Source organism: Diceros bicornis, chromosome 2, assembly GCF_020826845.1.
Source record: "Diceros bicornis minor isolate mBicDic1 chromosome 2, mDicBic1.mat.cur, whole genome shotgun sequence".
NCBI lineage: Eukaryota > Metazoa > Chordata > Mammalia > Perissodactyla > Rhinocerotidae > Diceros > Diceros bicornis.
Genome location: NC_080741.1, coordinates 57,419,070 through 57,441,667, shown reverse-complemented (window position 1 = coordinate 57,441,667; position 22,598 = coordinate 57,419,070). Strand labels below are relative to the sequence as shown.

General features: G+C 35.0%; 1 protein-coding gene across 1 annotated transcript in view; it reads left to right on the top strand.

The window, feature by feature from the left end:
• Positions 1-22,598, top strand: part of DNAH12 (dynein axonemal heavy chain 12) — a 203,106-nt gene that overhangs the window by 148,770 nt on the left and 31,738 nt on the right. The window contains exons 56-60 of the mRNA XM_058561687.1: positions 5,574-5,788; positions 6,501-6,693; positions 7,288-7,480; positions 10,731-10,903; positions 13,920-14,060. Of these exons, the coding sequence (XP_058417670.1) occupies positions 5,574-5,788; positions 6,501-6,693; positions 7,288-7,480; positions 10,731-10,903; positions 13,920-14,060 (915 nt within the window). The remainder of the gene's footprint in view (positions 1-5,573; positions 5,789-6,500; positions 6,694-7,287; positions 7,481-10,730; positions 10,904-13,919; positions 14,061-22,598) is intronic.

Below are 22,598 nucleotides of genomic sequence, written 5' to 3'. Positions count from 1 at the left end.
CTCTGACGCTTGCTTCTTTTTGCATCTTTGGACGTGATGAAAGGGAAGGATCTAATTTTATTTATTTTTTTGTAGTGATAGCCATTTACCCCAGCACTGTTTATTGAGTTATCCTTCCTTTCCTCACTGATCTGTAACGCTACCTTTGTCCTTTTAGTCTTCCTTTTAGTGAGGACTCGTGAATTGGTTTGAAAATGTCTTTTTCTCCTCACCTTTTAAAAAAAATTTTAAGTCAAGTTTACTGAAGTATAATTGATATACAGTAAAATTCACCCCTTTTAGGTGTACTGTTTTATGAGTTTTGACTAGGGCCTATGGTCTTATGATCCCTGCCACAATCAAGATGCAGAACATTTCCAACCATTTGAGGGTTTTAAATGGGGGTGGGGGAGTTACATGACCTTTTTTCCATTTTTTAAAATTGAAATATCATTGACATAATTCTCCTCACTTGTAATCAGAGTATTTAAATCATTTATACTTAATGGAATTATTGACACATTTAGATTTAAATCTACCATCTTGCTAGTTCTTTTCTATTTGTGTCATCTGTTCTTTGTTCCTTTTATCTTCTTTTTCCACCTGGCTTTGGAGTAACTGAATTTTTTTATGATTCCATTTTATCTCCACTATTGGCTTATTAGTTATACACTCCCTATTCTTAGTGTTTGCTGTAGAGTTTACAATATGCATCTTTAATTTATCACTGAATACTTTCAAATAATATTATACTACTATACATATAGTATAAGAATCTTTCAACAGTAGAGTTCCAATATCTCTTTCCTATCTACTGTGCTGTTGTATATTTTACTTTTTCATATGCCATAAATCCCACAATACATTGTTACCATTTTTGCTTTAGACAGTAATTTATCTGTTAGAGTAATTAAATGTAAGAAAAAAATGTCTTTTATATTTGCCTTCATTTTTTTTTCTATTTTTGTACCTCTTCATTTCTTTGTGTTTCTATCTGGTTTCATATTTCTTCTGCCTGAAGAATATTTTTTTAATGCTTCCTGTGTACAGGTCTGTTGGCAATTAATTCACTCAGCTTTTTTTCCTTTATTTCCTCTTCATTTTGAAAGATATTTTTTTGCTGGGTTTAGAATTCTGCGTTGAGAATTTTGAGGGGTTTTTTTGGTTTTGTTTTTTTCCTTTAAAGATGTCACTCCATTGCTTCTGGCTTTGTAGTTTCTGATGAGAAGTCTGCTCTAAGTCTGATTTTAGTACCTCTTTATGTAATGTGTCTTTTATTCCTCCCTCTAATAACCTTCATATTTTTTTCTATCTTTAGTTTTCAGTAGTTTGGCTATGATGTGTCTAGGGGTGTGTATGTATATATGTGTGTTTTTATCTTGATATTTTTCCTGATTGAGGTTCTTTGAGCTTCTCAGATCTACTTCATTTTCTCCCTCTTCTCTTTCTGGGATTACTTATATTTGTGAGTATTTTTGATATTGTCCCAAAGCTATTGGATGCTCTGTTCTGCTTTTACCCACTCTTTTTTCTTTTTGAGTTTCAGTCTAGGTAATTTCTATAAAACTATCTTCAAGTTAATAACCATATTAACGGATTCTCTCCTTTGTGTTGAGTCTACACACACTCTGTGAAAGGAATTCTTTAGATTTGACATCTTATTTTTTTATTTCTGACATTTGCATTTAACGCTTTCTTACAGTTTCATCTTTCTGCTGAAGATCATGTCTTCGGGCATGTTGTCCATCTCTTCCACTAGCCTTTTTACATTTTAATCACAGTTATTTTTAAAATTCTTGTCTAATATTTCCAACATTTGTGTCATCTCTGAGTCTGTTTCTGTTAGTTTCTTTGTCTCCTGAGAATGTTTTGGAGTTTTTTTCCCTTGCTTATTTAAGTATCTCATAATAATTGATTGAATGCCAGATGTCATGGATCTAACAATAAGGACTGAGCTAAATGATATTAACTCTTGAAAATGGGCGTGGCTCTTCTATGATATCATTAGTGCAGATGTTTGAGTCAATCTAAGCATGAGTTGAACTGGGTTTGGGTTTTGTTGTTGCTGTGGTAAAGTTCGGGAGACCTTCAAAAAAAAGTTCAGAGGCTTCAAATTAATCTAGCTTTGAGTCTATACTCAGAATGAGGGCTAAGGTTCTGGAGTGTTTTTCTCAGTATTAGAGTTTTACCTTCAGCTTTCAACCATTCCTGAATGCTTATGACGCGAGGGGGGTCTTTCTCTACATTTTTGCTCTTCCCCTGGAGATTGCTGTTTCTCGGTACTCTGTTAGGTGGTTTTGGGGGCAGAGTGGGAGTTCTCTGTTATTCTGATTCTTACTCAGTCTTAGGAAGGCATTGTGAACATGGGCTTTCAGGGTAGGACTTTTTCATTCCTTCTGCCCCTCCTTCCTATGACAGCTAAATTCTGCCTCCTACCTGTGATTGGTCTTGAACAGGAGTTTCCCACCCATCTCCTAGGGTAAGAGATCTCTGCTTGGTAAAGGTTGATAAAGGTATAATGTTTTTAGCTCAAGACATCTTCCTGCCTCCCCACCAGGGGTTGAGTTTTTCTTTTGCTCTTGCCCCAGCTATAGTGTGTGTTTTCTCCTTACTTCTTCCACGATTCCCAGGAGTATTATTGACCCAATACATGTTAATTTCCCAGCGTGGAGTTTCCTGGGTCACATAGAAAGTGCAAACTTGCACCCTAAACCTGAGTGAAATATAGATCCATGGTTACAGATTCTCAGGGTACTTTCCCAGCTGGAGGTGAGACAGGAAAAACATTCCCTTCTTGTCTCCTTATGCATAGAGTTAGATTTTTTCTATGATTTCACTAAGCCCTTTGTGGGTTTAAGCTTAATACAGGGGTCTGTTCCAACTTCCCGCCCCATATGGACTCAAGGAGCCCTTAGGTTATTAGAACTGAACTCTCCCCAAGGCTAGCTGTCATTTCAGGTCACACACTTATTGTTCTGGAATTCAATTTTGTCTGTATTTCTGGCACCTTCATTTTTCTATATGTACGTATTATGCATGTATGTGTGTATCTTTTTTTGTGTGTGTGAGGAAGATCGGCCCTGAGCTAACATCTGCCAGTCCTCCTCTTTTTTTTCTGCTGAGGAAGACTGGCCCTGAGCTAACGTCCATGCCCATCTTCCTCCACTTTATATGGGACACCACGACAGCATGGCCCAACAAGCGGTGCGTCAGTGCGCGCCTGGGATCCGAACCGGAGAACCCCGGGCTGCCCCAGCGGAGCACGTGCACTTAACCGCTTGCACCACCGGGCCGGCCCCCTGTGTGTATATTTTAAATGCATATCGCCTATGTATTTTAAAAATATCATATTTTATACACCAGAACTAGGTGGCAGGAGGATTTTTAGGTTATTGAGCCAGTCATGTGCTGGAGCCATAATTTATAATTAATCAGTCCTTGTTGTGTTTGCTCATAATTTCTAGAGATTTTTCTGTTTAAAATATTGTGCAGTGGTGGAGAGCAGTGCAGACTCTGGTGTCAGGATATTTGGATTCAAATTTTTCTCTATCACTTTTCTATCTTGAGATTTTCGTTACTTACTTGACCTCTCAATGCCTCACTCAGGTGCCCCATCTGTAAATGGGGATAATAATAATTCCTACCTCATAGAAATGTTGTGAGAAGGTGCTTAGTACATGATAAGTGCTCAATAAATGTTAGTTTTTTATAATTATCATCTTCAAATACCTCATTTTAGTATCTAAATCTTAAATTCTTACTTTGCTTACTTTTAAACCGTGATGAAAATACTTATTGTGCTGCTTTATTATTGTTTATTAACACATCACTCTGGCTACTTAACAGCAAAGCTTTGTTTCCCCCAAAATTACTACCTATGCCTTTGTTAGAAGCATAGATGGATAATGCTGTATTCTTCAGACTGCCCAAGGATCTCAAATGTAGACTAGCATTCCTTTCATACCCATAGTAAGGTACACTTGGAATACAAATACCACGGCATGGCCTTTTCTCTCTGATAGACACAACAACTCAGTTTTCCGATTGTACTTGTAATACTCACATAAGCCTATGTTAAGTAGGAGTTGGATTTCTTTTAGAATAAGCAAGAATCTCTAATTATTGCATTACCAAGAACATTGATTTAAGTATTACCAAGAACACTGATTAGCATTAAAATGTTAATTTATATAATTTGTTACTTTTTGCAAGAGAATGAGCAAATACTGTATTTTTCCAATAAGGATACATAAGGAAGAACAAAAGTCCCTTAAATAGGGCCTTGAAAGGTACTAAAAGCATCTAGTCTGATTACTAGGCAACTTTTAAGCAGTTGTGTGCAAAATAACTTTCTCATTTTCGGAACAATTTTCCTCTATTTGCTGTGATAGCAAAGGTAAATTTTAACTAGTGTCTGGACCTTTTTGTGCTTTCAGGAGGATTTCATCACATTTTGAGCTGAGAAAGAAAAAAACAAGTCAGCTAGTCTTGGATTGTTTTGTCTTTTGGAAAGGAAAGAAAATAAGAACAGAGTTATCTGGAAGTAGTTGATTAAAGAGCTTATTTGTAGGCAAGGGGAAAGGGGATTTTTTCTCTAGAAGCTGTTGAAACAGAATGTCTGGGAAAGACAAAGTGACATGGGACAAAAACTCCCCTTTCTGTACTAATATATTTTAAAGATAATTTAATGCACTGTACTGAATACAAAAGGAACCTAGGACAGTCAGCATCGTCACTGAGGAAGAGGAAAGCACATAATGTTTTAAATATTTAAAACCATGAATCATATGCTCTTGAACACAAAGTTTTTACCATACTTACATAGAAAAAATTCCTAAATAGATCTCAAATATATACCATGCTAAACTTGGAAACTTAGTTTATAGTTCTACTCATAATCTGAAGAAATTCATTATAGGCTAGTAGATCTATTATTTTAAGTTTTTATCAAATAGATAGGATTATTTTTCATATTATGTTAACAGATATCATATATTAGAATTACCATGAAGACAATGTGTTATATTGGAAAGAACAGAGCTTACAGGATCACATGATCCTACTTGTGACATTGAACTAGATTTGGAACCTTGGAACCTTGGGCAAAGTACTCCCTGAGACCAAATTTCTTCATTTCAAAAATAAATGAGAATAAAACTCCTTTCACTTTTTTCTCATAGGACTCTTTTTTTTTTTTTTTGTGAAGAGATCAGCCCTGTGCTAACATCTGCCAATCCTCCTCTTCTTTTTTTTTTTATGCTGAGGAAGCCTGGCCCTGGGCTAACATCTGTGCCCATCTTCCTCCACTTTATATGGGATGCCGCCACAGCATGGCTTGCCAAGCGATGCGTCAGTGCGCAGCCGGGATCCAAACCAGGGAACCCCGGGCCACCGCAGCAGAGCACGCGCACTTAACCGCTTGCACCACCGGGCCGGCCCCTCTCGTAGGACTTTTGAGCAGATTATCCTGATAATGTATATGAAACACTTTCTATTTGTACAGATTGATGGTGATGTTTATTATTTAAACTACTTGATTTTAAAGAAATCACAACATCTATTTATTCCCCTCAATTTTTCTCATTATATTCTAGGCCTTTAATGATTGACCCCCAGGGTCAAGCCAATAAGTGGATCAAAAACTCTGAGAAAGAAAATCAGCTCAGTGTTATTAAGCTATCTGATTCAGACTATATGAGAACACTGGAAAACTGTATTCAGTTTGGAACTCCACTTCTGTTAGAAAATGTTGGCGAAGAACTAGATCCATCTTTGGAGCCTTTACTACTTAGACAAACTTTTAAACAAGGTAGAAGTCAATATTAGTTGATAGAACTGAAAGATGATTGGATTATCTTTGAGGCAAGAAAACCGCTACATAACTTTAATAATAATGTTAATAACTCAGAACTTCTGTATCATTGTTATGCATGAAAGGAAATTTGCAATAAGTATCAGGAATGAACTTTGGTCAGATATTCTAAAATAAATACCTTGCCCTCCCTTCAGTGCCTTAACCACTGTTATCTAGACTGTTGTTCGGTAGAGAACATAAAGAAATTGAAGCCAGCCTGAAATTCCTTTATCTTGTGACTATGGACCACACAAAGTCCATTATTATGAATAGTGATGGTTGATGTGGACCAGAGTTAACTTCAGGTAAACATTGCCCACCTTATATCTTTCTGCTTATAAAAATTTTATCTCTGCCAAACTCTAGTACTTTTAAGAGCTTTAGTCATATACAAATAATTTTGGAATCATGATTGAAAATTGATAGAGGAAGTAAGATCAAAAGAAATCCTGATTTAGAAGCCTCTGTGACAACCAGAGAAAAAGGTTGTATAGTACCTCAGAATAAATTGCTTACTTGCCTCTGTGTCTGTGACTTTTGTCACAATTGTAGTCTATTTTAAATTACTTTAGGACCCTTTACTTGTAACCTAAGAAAGGCCTTAACATAGGGGGAGGGGCTATGCAACTTTGGCTTACTAGTTATACATTTGTTTTCTGAAATATAGGTGGCATTGATTGCATCAGACTTGGTGAGGTCGTTATTGAGTATTCCTTTGATTTCAAGTTTTATATCACCACAAAACTGAGAAATCCACATTATATGCCAGAGCTGGCTACAAAGCTGTCTTTGCTCAATTTCATGATAACTCCAGAAGGACTTGAAGATCAGTTACTAGGTATTGTTGTTGCAAAGGAGAGGTATGTATTTTCTTAGATGCTTCCAGATGGTCTAGAAGGAATATTTGTAAGCCATTAATACTTTTGTTGTGTGATTATTTCAAAGCCTTGTCAAATATTATATTTTGTTATTATAAATTAAATAATTATATAATCCTTTAAAATAGCCATTCTATAATAAATTATAAGCCAACCATGTTATATTAGGTTCTTAGTATGGGTAGTAGGATTCAGGTGAAATTCCATGGCTTCCGACTTGTATCTGATTGTTTGAGCCAAAAAATTTCACTCCTAGGAATGTATGCTATGGATAAAATAAAAAATGTGTTCAAAAACTTATATATAGGATGTTAATGAAATAAGAAAATACTTAGGATAATATTGCCACATTTTACATATATACAATTTATGCTTTTTTTTTTTGGCTTGAATTTCTCAAATTACTTTGTGTGAAAGTATTTTTTCTTTAGGTTAGGATAAAGAGATTAATCATCTTAGTTTGTGTTACTTGTCTACAAAATTATTTAAATGTCTACAAAATTGTGATATCTAATATTTAGATATGAATTTAGATAAAATACTGCAAATTTAGACTAAATGTTTCTATCTTTTTAGACCAGAATTAGAAGAGGAACGAAATGCTCTTATTCTTCAGTCTGCAGCTAATAAGAAACAACTGAAAGATATAGAGAAAAAAATTTTAGAAACTTTATCATCTTCAGAAGGGAACATTTTAGAAGATGAAAGTGCGATTCAAGTCTTAGACTCTGCTAAAATGATGTCCAATGAGATAACAAAGAAACAGCAGGTGAAAAAAGAATCCTAGAAATATTTTGATTCTTAAGATTCCAATTTGCTCCCTGTCCCTGAGGAAAGTGATATACTAGGCTTACTGGAAGAGAAAAAGAATTCATAAAATACCAAAACATAGAAACGAATTTTGAACTCACGAGAGAATCTCTCTTACTGTTGAATTATTCAAAACCTGATCTGATCTGTATGGTATCTATACACAAAAGAAATACATTTAGAATGAAAGTCTTAAAAATACGTTTTTGCATAGGTAAGGCAAGTTAGTCAGGTTCATTCAAGTTTTAGTTGATTCTTTACCTAAAAACTGAGTTCAAGAATTTGGCTTACCTCTGTTCCTGGTTGGAGCTTAAGGTGTGTGGAGATAATTACTGGTTAACTGGACAGTAAGTGGGTCTAGGAACTAATAAGGATATTCTTCTGACATTACCTTGTCATTTGTTTGTCAGGTAGAGAGGTATGAGTTGGGGGTGGCAAGTGGAGGGAGCAAGACAAGTGGTCCACAGCCAATAATTATGAATAATTATTCATCTAATACAGCCAAATGGTATTTTTATATTACATCTTTTTTTAAAATAGGATCCTACAATGTTATAAGTGGCAGAGGCCTTAGCTATCAGTCATCTTTTACACTTCATAGTTGAGAAAACTAGGGCCCAGAAAGAGTAATTGAGGCCCAAGATCACGCAATTAAATGATACTACAGAATGACTTCTGTAGGCTAACTTTATTGATGTTCAGATCTTTCAATCCTCCTTGGCCCACTCAATGAATTAAGCACATCTTAATATTGTGGTAATTTAAAAATGAAAAGAAACCGAAATAGAAATTGCACTAATTGCTCAGCTTCCTTCCACTGCTCTCCACCCCAAGTACTCCAGCTCTGAGGTAGAGGACTTTCAAAAGGTCTAGGCACCCTTCTCCTTGGGATGGCTTTTGGTTTTCATGAGTGTGATGGTAATGACTCTTACTGGTACTGTTTTTGGTTTGTTTGTTTTTGTTTTGAGGGAGCCAAAGGAGTAGTGTCTCAGAGTAATATCCTGTGGTAGCCCCCCATCTGGGGACCGTGGCTGAGGTATTCTATGTCTCCCTTCCCAATTTCTGTCCATCAGAGCAGAACCAGCTTCTCATTGTCATCTTGCCACACTATTTTTTCAAAAGGGGGAAAGGATAGGAAGCATTTATCAGCTTATTTCCTATTAAGACTCAAGGAGAAAAGGAAATATAAGTATTTATTGGTTCAAGTACTTTGTCTTACAAACAGAAATTTAATAAATCGTAATGTCTTTCTGACTGGGTCCCATTGATCATTATGAACATAATTTTAAATTCATTATACATTTTGATCCAAAACGTGCTCTGTATCTGGCCCTGACTTCTATTCCACCTACCTAATGTAGAGGAAAGCTCCTCCACATGGTCTAAAACCTGCTTTTTCCTTTCATGCTAACCCATAAGATTAAACGAACACAAACAAAACTTTAAGAATTTATTCTATAGGTTTTAAAGCCTTCCCTGCCCTCAAATTTTTCTTGACTGAAGTTTACTCTTTTTGATTCTTGGAAAGTATAGTACATATAAATATGACAGCCCAGGAAATTTTTAAGCATAATGAATTCTCCTCTCTTAACATCATATACTCTCAATGTTTATTTCTTAGAAAATGTCTTATTCTTTGATTTTAAGCTATTAATGGTAATCAAAAAACATATTTATATTTCTTGATTCTAGCATTTCATACTAAGGATGAAATAGTGCAGATTTATAAATGATCTGCACTATTTATAAATATGCTGCAGATCAAGCCATGGAAACTAAGTTAAATTATTATTCACTGTTTAAAAATAATAACAATATTTGCTGATTGTTTTTGCTTGCTATTGCCATTAATAGTAAAAGGCATTTGAGCTAAAAAAAATTAAAGTTTAAATGGGAATACTAAAATTATGCTTTCTTATGTAAAATGTCATTAATTTCTACTGTTGATAACTTTGTTTTATTTACTTATAGTCAAGATAGAGGTTCAAAACTTAGTTATAGTTATATTGTATAATTTTGGGGAAAGTTTGCAAGGAACAGAAGCCCACTCAAATTGGCTCAAATAAGAAAGATACAAGGTGATATTTTATTTTCCCAATTATAGGAAGTACATACAGGCCTCAAGAATGAATGGAAAGTATTAAGTTTCTGTGCTCTTTGTCTTTCCCCCTCTCTCTAATGTTGTGTAGTCCTCATTTGTGCTTCTCTCTGCTCCACCTGGAGACCAATGTCTTCTGTAAAGCTTTTGTATCTTCCTTAGTACATTCATGTTGCACGTAGAAATCAACTCTGGTCCTATTACCTTTTAGCACTAATGCCCAGTACTACCTGACTTCAGTTTCTGAGGTTCTTGAAGTTCTAATTCTCTAGGGAGGAAATTGATTAGCTTATCTTGGGTCTAGTTATCCCTACCACCTCATTGAATCAGCTACAAACAGGATCATTCAATACAAACATGACCACATAGGCGCACTCATTCAGCAGAGTCTGTGGACAGTGTTTCCAAAGAAGGAAGAGTGGATTGGAAAAGTGCTCTACACATTTTTCTTATAGAATATCAACCTATCAGATTGAGTTGTCAGTTGAAGAGCTGTTATCTTGGAGAAATTTTTTCTTTGGGGGTTGAATATCTACACCAAGTTACACATAGGAGAAGTAGTTGAAAAAAGGTATTCTTAATGTATAAAACCATCATCCAACAAATATTTCTGAATACCTACTTTGCCAGACTTTGTGCTGGGTTTTGGTACACATGTTGGCACCTTAAACATACACATGTGCACATTTGCTCTCTCTCTCCTTCTCCCTCTCCCTCTCTATTAAAATAAAAGACAGTGAGTGACTATAGTAGACAAATGTCAGATTCAGGCAAAGAATAAGCAAATGGCCAGCTCTGGTATTCCTCAAATAAGAAAGAGATCGTTGGTGGGTAATCACACCTTTAATCTGTAAAGCTATTTTTCTTTCTTTTTTCATTCCTCCTTTCCACCCCCTCTTCTTCTTCTTTCCTCCCTCCCAGTTCTTTCCTTCCTTCATTTCCCTTTCTTTCTTTCTAGCTTTTAGCATCATAAAGCTCCTCCTTGTAAACTATGCTTCTATAATTTTGTCACTGAGTTGGGAGAGTGTGTTTTCTTAAATATAAACTCTATTATATGAAAAATACATAATTAAAACACATTTCCTCTTTCTTAATTTTTCTCTTCTTCTAGATTGCAGAAAAAACAGAACTCAAAATAGCAGAGTCTCGAGAAGGCTATAGACCCATTGCTAAACATTCATCAGTATTATTCTTTAGCATTGCAGACCTGGCTAACATTGATCCCATGTACCAGTACTCTCTCACCTGGTTTGTGAACCTTTATATCAACTCTATTCATGACAGGTAAACATTCTTTAGCTTCATTCATCCTTCTTAGGTTGAATTTTCACCATCCTTTCCATTAAAAAATATAACTTTTTTCTTAATATTTATGTAATACATATTCATTATAGAACATTTAAGACTATGGAAAAGTAAAAGAAAGAAAGAGAGAGAGAGAAAGCAAACCTCCTTCCTATTTTAAATCCTACTCAAGATTTAGGCATAGAGGGATTAGTTTTAGTTCTTTTTTCTCCTCTCTTTTAACTATTTCAATAAGGCACATGAGTTATCTTTGCTAACAACTCCAATATATCTTTCTCCAGCCTTGAGGTCTCTAAAAAGCTTCAGTCCCACATTTCTAATCATTTGCTAGATATTTTCACTTTAATCAATTAATGAATGTACACAGATTTTGGAGTCATTAAATCTCAGTTCTGCCACTTACTAGCTGCATGAATACAGGCAAGTCAATTAACCTTTCTGTAATTGCCTCAATTTTCCTTATCTGTAAAATAGGGATAATAATAGTACCCACCTTTTAGAGTTGTTATGAGAATTTAAAAAGATAATATTTGTAAAGTGTTTATAATAATCTTTGGTATTTAGTAACTGCTGTACTTATTAAGTAGAATAAAAATATGATTTGAGACTACTCTGTATGTTCTACATAGGCTCTTGGTAGAACAATCCCTCTTGAGTGACTGAATTGAACAGTCTCTTGAGTGATTGAAATCGCTAAGCTTCTCCACTTGGGATTTGGAATTTGAATTTACGCAATCCACACAGTGGAGGAAATTCAAGTCGAGGAATTGACATAAATGTCAATAACAAGTGTTGGCAAGGATGTAGAGTCATCAGAACCCTCATACATTGCTGGTGGGATTATAAAATAGTGCAGCCACTTTGGAAACATTTTGGAAGTTCCTCAAAATATTAAATATAGATTTGCCATATGATCCAGTAATTCCAGCAAATCCAGAAATTCTTGGGTATATACTGAAGAGAACTGAATGCATATGTTCACACAGAAACTTACAGTCTTTTTGTTTTTAGACACAAAAAAACTATATTCAAAAGTTACTTGGGTTAGTTTTTTCCCCCTTCAGTGTGGTGATGTTATTCAAGTGAAATACAGTTAGGTTCATTTATTTATTTTTGTATTTCATTTTAGTGTTTTCCCCTCATCCTTGTTGATTTTGATATTATTATTATTTTTCTTTTGGTAAGGAAGATTAGCCCTTAGCTAATATCCGTTGCCAACCCTCCTCTTTTTCTCGGGGAAGATTGTCCCTGAGCTAACATCTGTGCCCATCCTCTTCCATTTTATATGTGGGACGCCAGCCTCAGCATGGCTTGATAAGCAGTGTGTAGGTCCCCACATGGGATCTGAACCTGCGAACCCCGGGCTGCCGAAGTGGAACGTGCATACTTAACCACTACGCCACCGGGCCAGCCCCTTGGTTTTATTATATTTTTGAGCACATAAACCATAAATATGACTCCAAAAGTAAATCCTGTACAAAAAGGTCTGCTTAGAGAAGTGTTACTACCCGCTAGCCTTCCATCCCATTCCCATGGACCCAAGTATTACTTTTTTAAAGTAAACTTTTAATTTTGAGGTAAATGTAGATTTACATGCAATTATAAGAAATAATAACAGCAATCTCATGTACTCTTTACCCGGTTTCCCTAATGGTGACATCTTGAAAACCTATAGTACAATATCACAACCAGGATATTGATGTTGATACAGTCAAGATACAGAACATTTCCATCACCACAAGAATCCCCATGTGGCCCTTTTATAGTCATACCCACTTCCCTCCCATCCCCACCTTCTTCTGAACCCTTGGCAATCACTAATCTATTCTCCACTTCTGTAATTTTGTCATTTCAAGAATATTATATAAATGGAATCATACAGTATGTAACTTTTGGGGATTGGCTTTTTTCATGCAGCATAATTCTCTGGCGATTCATTCCAGTTGTTGGGTATATCAATAGTTTGCTCCTTTTTGTTGCTGAGAAGTATTTCATGATATTGATGTACTACAGTTTGTTTAATCATTCACCTCTTGAAGGACATTTGGGTTATTTCTAATTTTTGGCTATTAGGAGTAAAACTGCTATAACATGCATGTACAGGTTTTTGTGTGAACGTTAAGTTTGTGTTTCTCTGAGATAAATGCCCAGGAGCGCAATTGCTGGGTCTTGTGGTAGTTGCTTGTTTATTTTTTTTAAAGTAACTGCCAAACTTTTCCAGAATGGGTGTATCATCCTACATTCTCATAAGTATTACTGAAAAAAATTGAATTAAAAAAATGAAAGCAATATATGCTTATTGCAAAACTTTTAAACATATAAGAGTATAAAGAAGAAAATAAATATCAGTCATAACTCCACCTAAGTAATCACTTTTGTCCATATGTTTTCTGACTTTTCATATTTTTTTTAAATGTATAGATCTTGACCTAGATTCATACTTCTTTGTGGCAGATAAATGTTTCATAATTCTTTGTCTCTTACAGTTCCCTCCTCAGCATGGATCCTCACACTAAGAGAGATTCAATAGATGTTTTTTAATTAACTGATTGTTTTCAGTCATTTTGGAGTACAATAAGAAATTTAGAATTTTAAAAATAGAGAGATGGTGTAAACCGTATTTAATTTTTTCATAGAATTATACCCTGTTTTTTACATATAGATTCATAAGAAGTCACACATATGAAAAACCGTACATGGAGGTCCCATGTACACTTCACCCAGTTTCTCCAGTGGTAACGCCTTGCATAACTATAGTACAATATCACAACCAGGAAATTCACATTGGTACAATTCAGAGAGCTTATTCGGATTTCACCAGTTTTACCTGCACTCATTTGTGTGTGAGTGTGTGTGTGTGTGTGTCTGTAGTTTCGTATTTTTAACAGTGGCTACTTTGATAAAATAAAAAGAACTTATATGTTAATTCATATGTTACTTATTTTTTCTTAGTTTTGTTTGACTCAATGTATTTTCCTTTTTTTTAACCTTTCAGTAACAAATCCAAAATTTTGGAAAAGCGCCTACGATATTTAAATGACCACTTCACATACAACTTATATTGTAATATATGCCGATCACTCTTTGAGAAGGACAAGCTTTTGTTTTCCTTTTTATTATGTGCCAATCTTCTTCTGTAAGTTACTTCCTTTTTTTAAAATTTATTTATTTTAAAAACCTGCCTGGAAAGTCTAATTGATAAAGATGACTTTTCACAGAAGAGTATCATCTTTTTGTTCTGCTTTATTCATGATTTTACTCACATATTTCTCTACAATAGTATTGATGTTTTAATGTTTATTTGATTTGAAAAATTTAGATCACACAGAAGAATTCAGAAAATATTCATGTACAGTTCAATAAATTCTTACAAAGCAAATATCTGTGTAAGTACCACCCCAGTCAAGAAATAGAGCCTTTTCAGATTGGCTTCTTTCATTTGATAATATGCATTTAAGGTCCTTCCATATCTTTTCATGGCTTGATAGTTCATTTCTTTTTAGCACTGAATAATATTCCATTGTCTGGATGTACCACAGTTTGTTTATCTATTCACCTACTGAAAGACATCTTGGTTGCTTCCAAGTTTTGAAAATTATGAATAAAACTCCCATAAACGTTTGTGTGCAGGTTTTTGTGTACACATAAGTTTTCAACTCATTTGGTTAAATACCAACGAGTGTGATTGCTGAATCCTGTATTAAGAGTATCTTTAGTTTTGTAAGAAACTGTCTTCCACAGTAGCTGTACCATTTTTCATTCTACTAACAATGAATGAGAGTTCCTGTTGCTCCACATCCTTGCCAGCATTTGGTCTTGTCAGTGTTCTGGATTTTGACCATTCTAATAGATGCAGTGTTATCTCATTTTAATTTGCAATTTGCTAATGAAGTACGATGTTGGGAATCTTTTCATATGCTTATTTGCCATCTTTATATCTTCTTGCATGAGGTGTCTGTTAGGTCTTTTTCCCATTTTTTAATTGGTTTGTTTGTTCATTTTTTATTGTTGAGTTGGATGACAGTCCTTTATCAGATATGTTTTGTGTAAATGTTTTCTCCCAGTCTGTGGCTTACCTTCTCATTCTCTTGACAGTGTCTTTTGCAGAGCAAAAGTTTTAAATTTTAATGAAGTCCACCTTATCAATTCTTTCCTTCATGGATCATGCCTTTGGTGCTGTATCTAAAAAATCATTGCCATACCTAAGGTCACCTAGATTTTCTTCTGTTATCTCCTAGGAATTTTATAGTTTTGCATTTTAAATTTAGGTCTGTGATCTATTTTGAGTTAATTTTTGTGAAGGGTGTAAGGTCTCTGTCTAGGTTCATTTTTTTTGCACGTGGATACCCAGTTGTTCCGGCACCTTTTGTTGAAAAGACTATCTTTGTTCCATTGTACTGCCTTTGCTCCTTTGTCAAAGATCAGTTGACTGTATTTATATGGGTGTATTTCTGGGTTCTTTATTCTGTATCATTGATCTATTTGTCTATTCTTTTCTCAGTACTACGCTGTCTTGGTTACTTGATGTAGTAAGTATATTTTATTAGCCTTATAGTAAATTTTGAAGTCAAGTAGTGTCAGACCTCCACCTTTGCTCTTCTTCTTCTTCAATATTGTGTTGGCTATTCTGGGTCTTTTGCCTCTTTATATAAAGTAAACTTTAGAATTAGTTTGTCGGGGCCGGCCTGGTGGCTTAGCGGTTAAGTGCACGCGCTCTGCTGCTGGCGGCCTGGGTTCGGATCCCAGGCGCACACCGATGCACCGCTTCTCCGGCCATGCTGAGGCCGTGTCCCACACACAGCAACTAGAAGGATGTGCAACTATGACATACAACTATCTACTGGGGCTTTGGGGGGAAAATAAATTAATTAAATTAAAAAAAAAAAGAATTAGTTTGTCGATATCCACAAAATAATTTGCTGTGATGTTGATTGGGATTGCATTGAATCTATAGATCAATTGACTGTATTTATGTGGTTCTATTTCTGGGCTCTGTATTTTGTTCCATTGATCTATTTGTCTATTCTTGTACCAATACTGTCTTGATTACTGTAGCTTAGTAAGTCTTGAAGTCTAGTAATGTCACTTTTCCAGCTGTATTCTTCTCCTTCAGTATTGTGTTGGGTATTCTTGGTCTTTTGCCCCTCCACATAAACCTTAGAATCAGTTTGTCAATTATACACAAGATAACTTGCTAGGATTTTGATTGGGATTGCATTGAATCTATATATCAAACTGGGAAGAACTGACACCTTGACAATATTGAGTCTCCTTATCCATGAACATGGAATATCTCTCCATTTATTTAATTCTTCTTTAATTTCTTTCATCACAGTTTTGTAGTTTTCCTCATATAGATCTTGTATATAATTTGTTACACTTATACCTAAGTATTTCTTAGTATTCTTTTGGGTGCTAATGCAAATAGTATTGTGTTTTTAATTTCAAATTCCACTTGTTTGTTATTGATATATAGGAAAGTGACTGACTTTTGAATATTAACATTGTATCCTACAATCTTGCTATAATCACTTATTAGTTCCAGGAGTTTTTTTGTTAGTTTTTTTTGTCAATTTTCTATGTAAACAGTCATGTCATTTGCAAAAAAATGATAGTTTTATTTCCTCCTTTCTAACCTATACATTTTTTAATTTCTTTTTCTTATCTAATTGTACTAGTTAGAACTTATAGTATGATGTTTAAAAGAAGTGGCGAGGGGACATCCTTGTTTTGTTTCTGATCTTAGTGGGAAAGTTTCTAGTTTCTCACCTTTAGGTATGATGTTAGCTATAGGTTTTTTGTAGACGTTCTTTATCAAGTTAAGGAAGTTCCCCTCTCTTCCTAGTTTGCTAGAATTTTTATCATGAAAGAGAATTGGATTTTGTCAAATGCTTTTTCTGCATCTACTGATATGATCATGTGATTTTCCTTCTTTAGCTTGTTGATGTGATAGATTACATCATTTGATTCATGAATGTTGAACTAGGCTTGCATATCTAGATAAATCCCACTTGGTTGTGGTATATAATTATATTTATACATTGTTGGATTTGATTTGCTAATATTTTGTTGAGGATTTTTGCATCCATGTTCATGACAGATATTGGTCTGTGGTTTCTTTTCTTGTAATGTCTTTGTCTAGTTTTGTATTAGGGTAATACTAGCCTTATAAAATGATTTAGGAAATATTCCTTCTGCTATTTTCTGGAAGAGATTGCAAGGAATTTGTATAACTTCTTCCTAAATGTTTGGTAGAATTCTCCAGATCTCAACTTAGCATGGTGCTTGCTGTTTTGGAAGGTTATTAATTATTGATCCAATTTCTTTAATAGAAATAGGTCTGTTATGGACTGAATATTTGTGTCTCCCCCAAATTCATATATTAAAGCCCTAACCCTCAGTGTGCTTGTATTTAGAGATGGGGTCCCTAAAGAAGTAATTCAGGTTAAATGAGGTCAGAAGGGTGTGGCCCTGATCTAATCAGATTAATGTCCTTAAAAAAAAGAGGGAGAGACACCAGAGCTCTCTCTCTCTCTCCATGAACGCACAGAGAAAGGCCATGTGAGGACACAGTGAGAAGGTGACTATCTACTAGCCAGGAAAAGAGGCCTCACCAGAAACCAAATCAGCCGGAATCTTGATCTTGGACTTCTAGCCTTCAGAACTGTGAGAAAATAAATTTGCATTCTTTATGCAACCCAGCCTGTGGTATTTTGTTACGGCAGCACAAGTAGACTAACACAAGGTCTATTCAGATTATCTATTTCCTTTTGTGTGAATTTTGGCAGATTGTGTCTTCCAATGAATTGATCCATTTCAGTTAAGTTATCAAATTTGTAGGCATAGAGTTGTGCATAATATTCCTTTATAATCCTTTTAATTGTCAATGGAATCAGTAGTGATGGCTTCTCTTTCATTTCTGATGCTTCTAATTGGTGTCTTCTCTCTTTTTTTCTTAGTTAACCTGGCTACAGGTTTATCAATTTTATTGATCTTTTCAAAGAACCAGCCTTTGGTTTCATTGATTTTTCTCTATTGATTTGTTTTTAATTTCATTGATTTCTGCTCTGATTTTTATTATTTCTTCACTACTGCTTACTTTGGATTTAATTTGCTCTTCTTTTTCTAGTGTCCTAAGGTGGAAGCCTAGATGATTGATTTTAGATCTTTCTTCTTTTCTAATAAATGCATTCAATACTATAAATTTCCCTCTGAGTATTGCTTTTGCTGCATCCCACAAATTTGGATAAGTTGTATTTTCATTTTTATTTCATTCATAATATTTTTTTATTTCTCTTGAGACTTCTTCTCTGACCCATGTATTATTTAGAAGTGTGTTGTTTAATTGCCAGGTATTTTGGAATTTTTCCAGCTATCTCTCTATTATTGATTTCTATTTTAATTCCATTGTAGTCTGAGAGCATATTTTGTATGATTTCCCTTCTTTTAAATTTGTTGGGGCCGGCCCCGTGGCATAGTGGTTAAGTGTGCATGCTCCACTGCTGGCCGTCCAGGTTTGGATCCCGAGTGCACACCAATGCACTGCTTATCAGGCCATACTGTGGCGGTGTCCCACATAAAGTGGAGGAAGATCAGCACAGATGTTAGCTCAGGGCCAGTCTTCCTCGGCAAAAAGAGGAGGATTGGCATGGGTGTTAGCTCAGGTCTAATCTCCCTTACAAAAAAAAAAAAAATTTGTTAAGGTGTGTTTTATGGTTCAGAATTTGATCTATCTTGGTGAATGTTCCATATGAGATTGAGAAGAATGTGTATTCTGATATTTTTTGATAAAGTATTCTATAGATGTCAATTATATTCAATTGATTAATGGTACTGTTTAGTTCAACTATGTCTTTACTGATTTTCTGCTCCAGCTTTCTTTTGATTAGTGTTAGCATGGTGTATCTTTCTCCATCCCTTTTCTTTTCATCTATCTGTGTTTTTATAGTTAAAGTGGGTTTCTTATAGACAACATATAGTTGAGTCTTATTTTTTGTATCCACTCTGACAGTCTCTGTCTTTTAATTGCTGTAGTGAAATCACTGATGTTTAAAGTGATTATTGATATAGATGGATTTATATAGATGGATTAATATCTACCATATGTGTTATTGTTTTCTATCTATTGGCCTTGTTCTTTGTTGTAGTTGTTGTCTTCCACTCTTTTTCTGCTTTCTCTGGTTTTAATTGAGCATTTTGTGTGATTTCATTTTTTCTCCTCTCTTAGCCTATCAATTATACTTTTTTTTTTTTTAATTTTTAGTGGTTGCCCTTGAGTTTGCAATGTACATTCATAACTAATCCAAGTCCTCTTTCAAATAACACTATATCACTTCCTGGATAGTGCAAGTGCCTTATTACAAAATATTATCAATTCCTTCCTGTCTCTTATAACATTGATGCCATTTCATTTCACTTATCCATTAGTTATATTTCATCATGGAATACATTGTTGCTATTATTATTATTTTGAACAAACTATTATCTGTTATATCAATTAAGAATAAGAAAAAAGATTTTACATTACTTTCACTTATTCCCACTCTAATGCTCTTCCTTTTTTATGTAAATCCTACTTTCTGACCTATATAATTTTCCTTCTTTCTGAAGAATTTCTTGCAAGGCAGGCCTACAGGTGACAAATCTCTCAATTTTTGTCTGAGAAAAATCTTTATTTCTCCTTCTCTTTTGAAGGATAATTTAGTTGGATACAGAATTCTAGATTGGTAGCTTCTTTCCTTCAACACTTTCAATATTTTACTCTACTCTTATCTTCTTTGCACTATCTGAAGAAAAGTCTATTGTAATTCTTATCCTTGCTCTTCTATAGGTAAGGTGGTGTTTTTCCTCTTTGGGCTTTTTCAAATTTTCTCTTTGTCTTTGATTTTCTATGCCTAGGTGTAGGTTTTTTTGGTGTTTATGCTTCTTGGTATTTGAGCTTCCTAGATCTGTGGTTTGGTGTCTATCATTAATTTAGGAAAATTCTGTCATTATTACCCCAAATATTTCTTTTATTCCTTTCTCTCTTTCTTCTCCTTCTTTTGTTCCCATTATGTGTATATTACACATTTTGTAATTGTCCCCCAGTTTTTGGTGTTTTGTTCTGTCTTTTTCATTCCTTTTTCTCTTTGCATTTCAGTTTTGGAAGTTTCTATTGACATTTCTTCAAGCTCATTGATTCTTTCCTAGGCCACATCCAGCCTACTGATGAGCCTATCAAAGGCATTCTTTATTTCTCTTATAGTGTTTTTGGTTTCTAGCATGTTTTCTTGTTTATTTCTTAGAGTTTCCCTCTCTCTGCTTGCATTACCATCTGTTCTTTTATGTTGTCCACTTTTCCCATTAGAGCTCTTAGCATATTAGTCACAGTTGTTTTAAGTTCCCAGTCTGATGATTCCAACATCTCTAACATATGTGAGTCTGGTTCTGATACTTGCTCTGTACCTTCAAACTGTGTTTTTTGTCATTTTAATTTTTTTGTTGAAAGCCAGATATGGTGTACTGGGTAAAAAGAACTGAGGTAAATGGGCCTTTAATGTAAGATTTTATGCATCTAACTAGGAGGTAGCCTCTGTTTACTGTTTTCTCTAGTTGTAGCTGTCAGAGGCTAAAATTTCTTCTGACATCCTTGTTTTTGCCTCCCTTATTGTCTTTTGATTTACCTAGAGACTTCTTCTTAAATAAGGTCTAAGACAATTCTTTCAGTTGTGTTACCCTGATCCCTATTGATGCGGTGGTAATGGGTAGGGGAAGAGAAAGTGTTCTTTAGTCCTATGATTAGATTTCAGCTTTTTTTAGTGAGCCTGTGCTTCTAGGCTGTGATCTTAACAAATACTTCTGATATTTTTACCTCTTAAGTGAGACAGGAAGCCTAGAGAGGGCTCTAGTTGGGTATTCCCTTTTGCTATGTGGAAGCCTAGAGGGGGCTGGAGCTGGGTATTTCTCTCTCCCCAGGATCTGGTAAAATAGTCTCTCTTAAAGGAAGGCCTTGTTAAGAAGAACAGATGCTCTGGGCATGTTTCAAAATGACTAATCTTCCCCTCTCACTGCCAGAAGCAGTAGGGGATTTTTCTCTGATCTTCACTGTGAGAACCTGGCAGGGCTCCTGGAGGTAAAACTTACAAAAGTGCAGAGGCCACTCTATGACTGGCTTCTCCTGAAGTTTTAACTCTCTAACCTGTCCACACTGAACTGGTAACAATTTGTCAATTACAGCTTAAGTTTTCCTTCCCAGGTAACTGGTTCCCCTGAAAGTTTCTACTCCAATAATTGGTGATTCTCTGTCTTCCTGTCTGTCTCTCCAATTTTGGGGGTAGTAATTTGTCCTATGACCTCAATTCTCTGACAGATTTAAGAAGAGTTGCTGATGGGCCGGCCCCGTGGCTTGGCGATTAAGTGCGTGCACTCCACTGCTGGCAGCGTGGGTTTGGATCCCGGGCGCACACCGATGCACCGCTTCTCCGGCCATGCTGAGGCCTTGTCCCATATACAACAACTAGAAGGATGTGCAGCTATGACATACAACTATCTACTGGGGCTTTGGGGGAAAAAATAAATAAATAAATAAAATTAAAAAAAAAAAAAGAGTTGCTGAATTTCCATTTGTTCAGCCTTTTTCTTGTTGTGAGGACAAGAGTGACAACTTCCAACCTCCTAATGTGCCAGACCAGAAACCAGAAGTCCCTTTCTTACATTTTTATGAAGTTGATTTTTAATTTTTTTCATTTTCCTTCTCTTTTGTCTTTGTAGTTGTACCCTCATTTGCTCTTCTTTTAGTAATTAACATAGAAAGTACAACATGCATCCTTAAAATACCAGAGTCTAATTATATTTGCTACTTTTACCCTCTTCCCAGACATGCAAAGCTTTAGAACATTTTAACTTCATTTACCCCTTCTTTTATTTGCCATTGTTGCCATATATTTCAATATTCTCCATATTTTAAACTCTACAAGATGTATTTTTTCTATACAATAAATCTTCATTTAAAATTACTCACATTTTTACCCTTTTTGTTGCTATTTGTTCCTTTCTTCATTTTCAAGTGTCCATATGAAATTTGGATTTTTCTATCTGAAAAATACTCTTTAGTACTTTATTATGTCTTCTGATCATGAATGCTCTTAGTTCTCTTCTGTGTGAAAACATTTTTATTTTACTTTCAGTCTTTAAGTGTATTTTTGCTTGATATAGAATTTTCTTTCAGCACTTTGAAACTATTCATTGTCTTCTAGCTTCCATTGTTTTGAATTATTCTTCCTATGAAAATAAGGCATTTTGTATCGTGGGCTGTTTTTAAGATTATCTTTTTTCCTTGGTTTTAAGTATTATGTGCCAGATGTGCTTTATTTTCATACTCTTTTAAATTGAAATATAACTTACCAAAAAATAAAGCCTAAGTATTACCTTGATGAATTACTATAGTGAACAAACCCATATAATTATCACCCAGACCAAGAAATAGAAATTACCAGCATCCCAAAAGCTCCTCTTGTGCTCTTTCCCAATCTCTACTAGACTTTGCCTCCTCACCGGAGATAACCACCATGAAACTTCTAATAGTGGTTTTTTTTGGCGGGGGGGAGTGGGGGGTGTTAGTCATGCTTGGGATTCATAGGGCTTCTTGAATCTGTGATTATTATCAACTATTTTGGGAAATAGTCATAATTTTTGC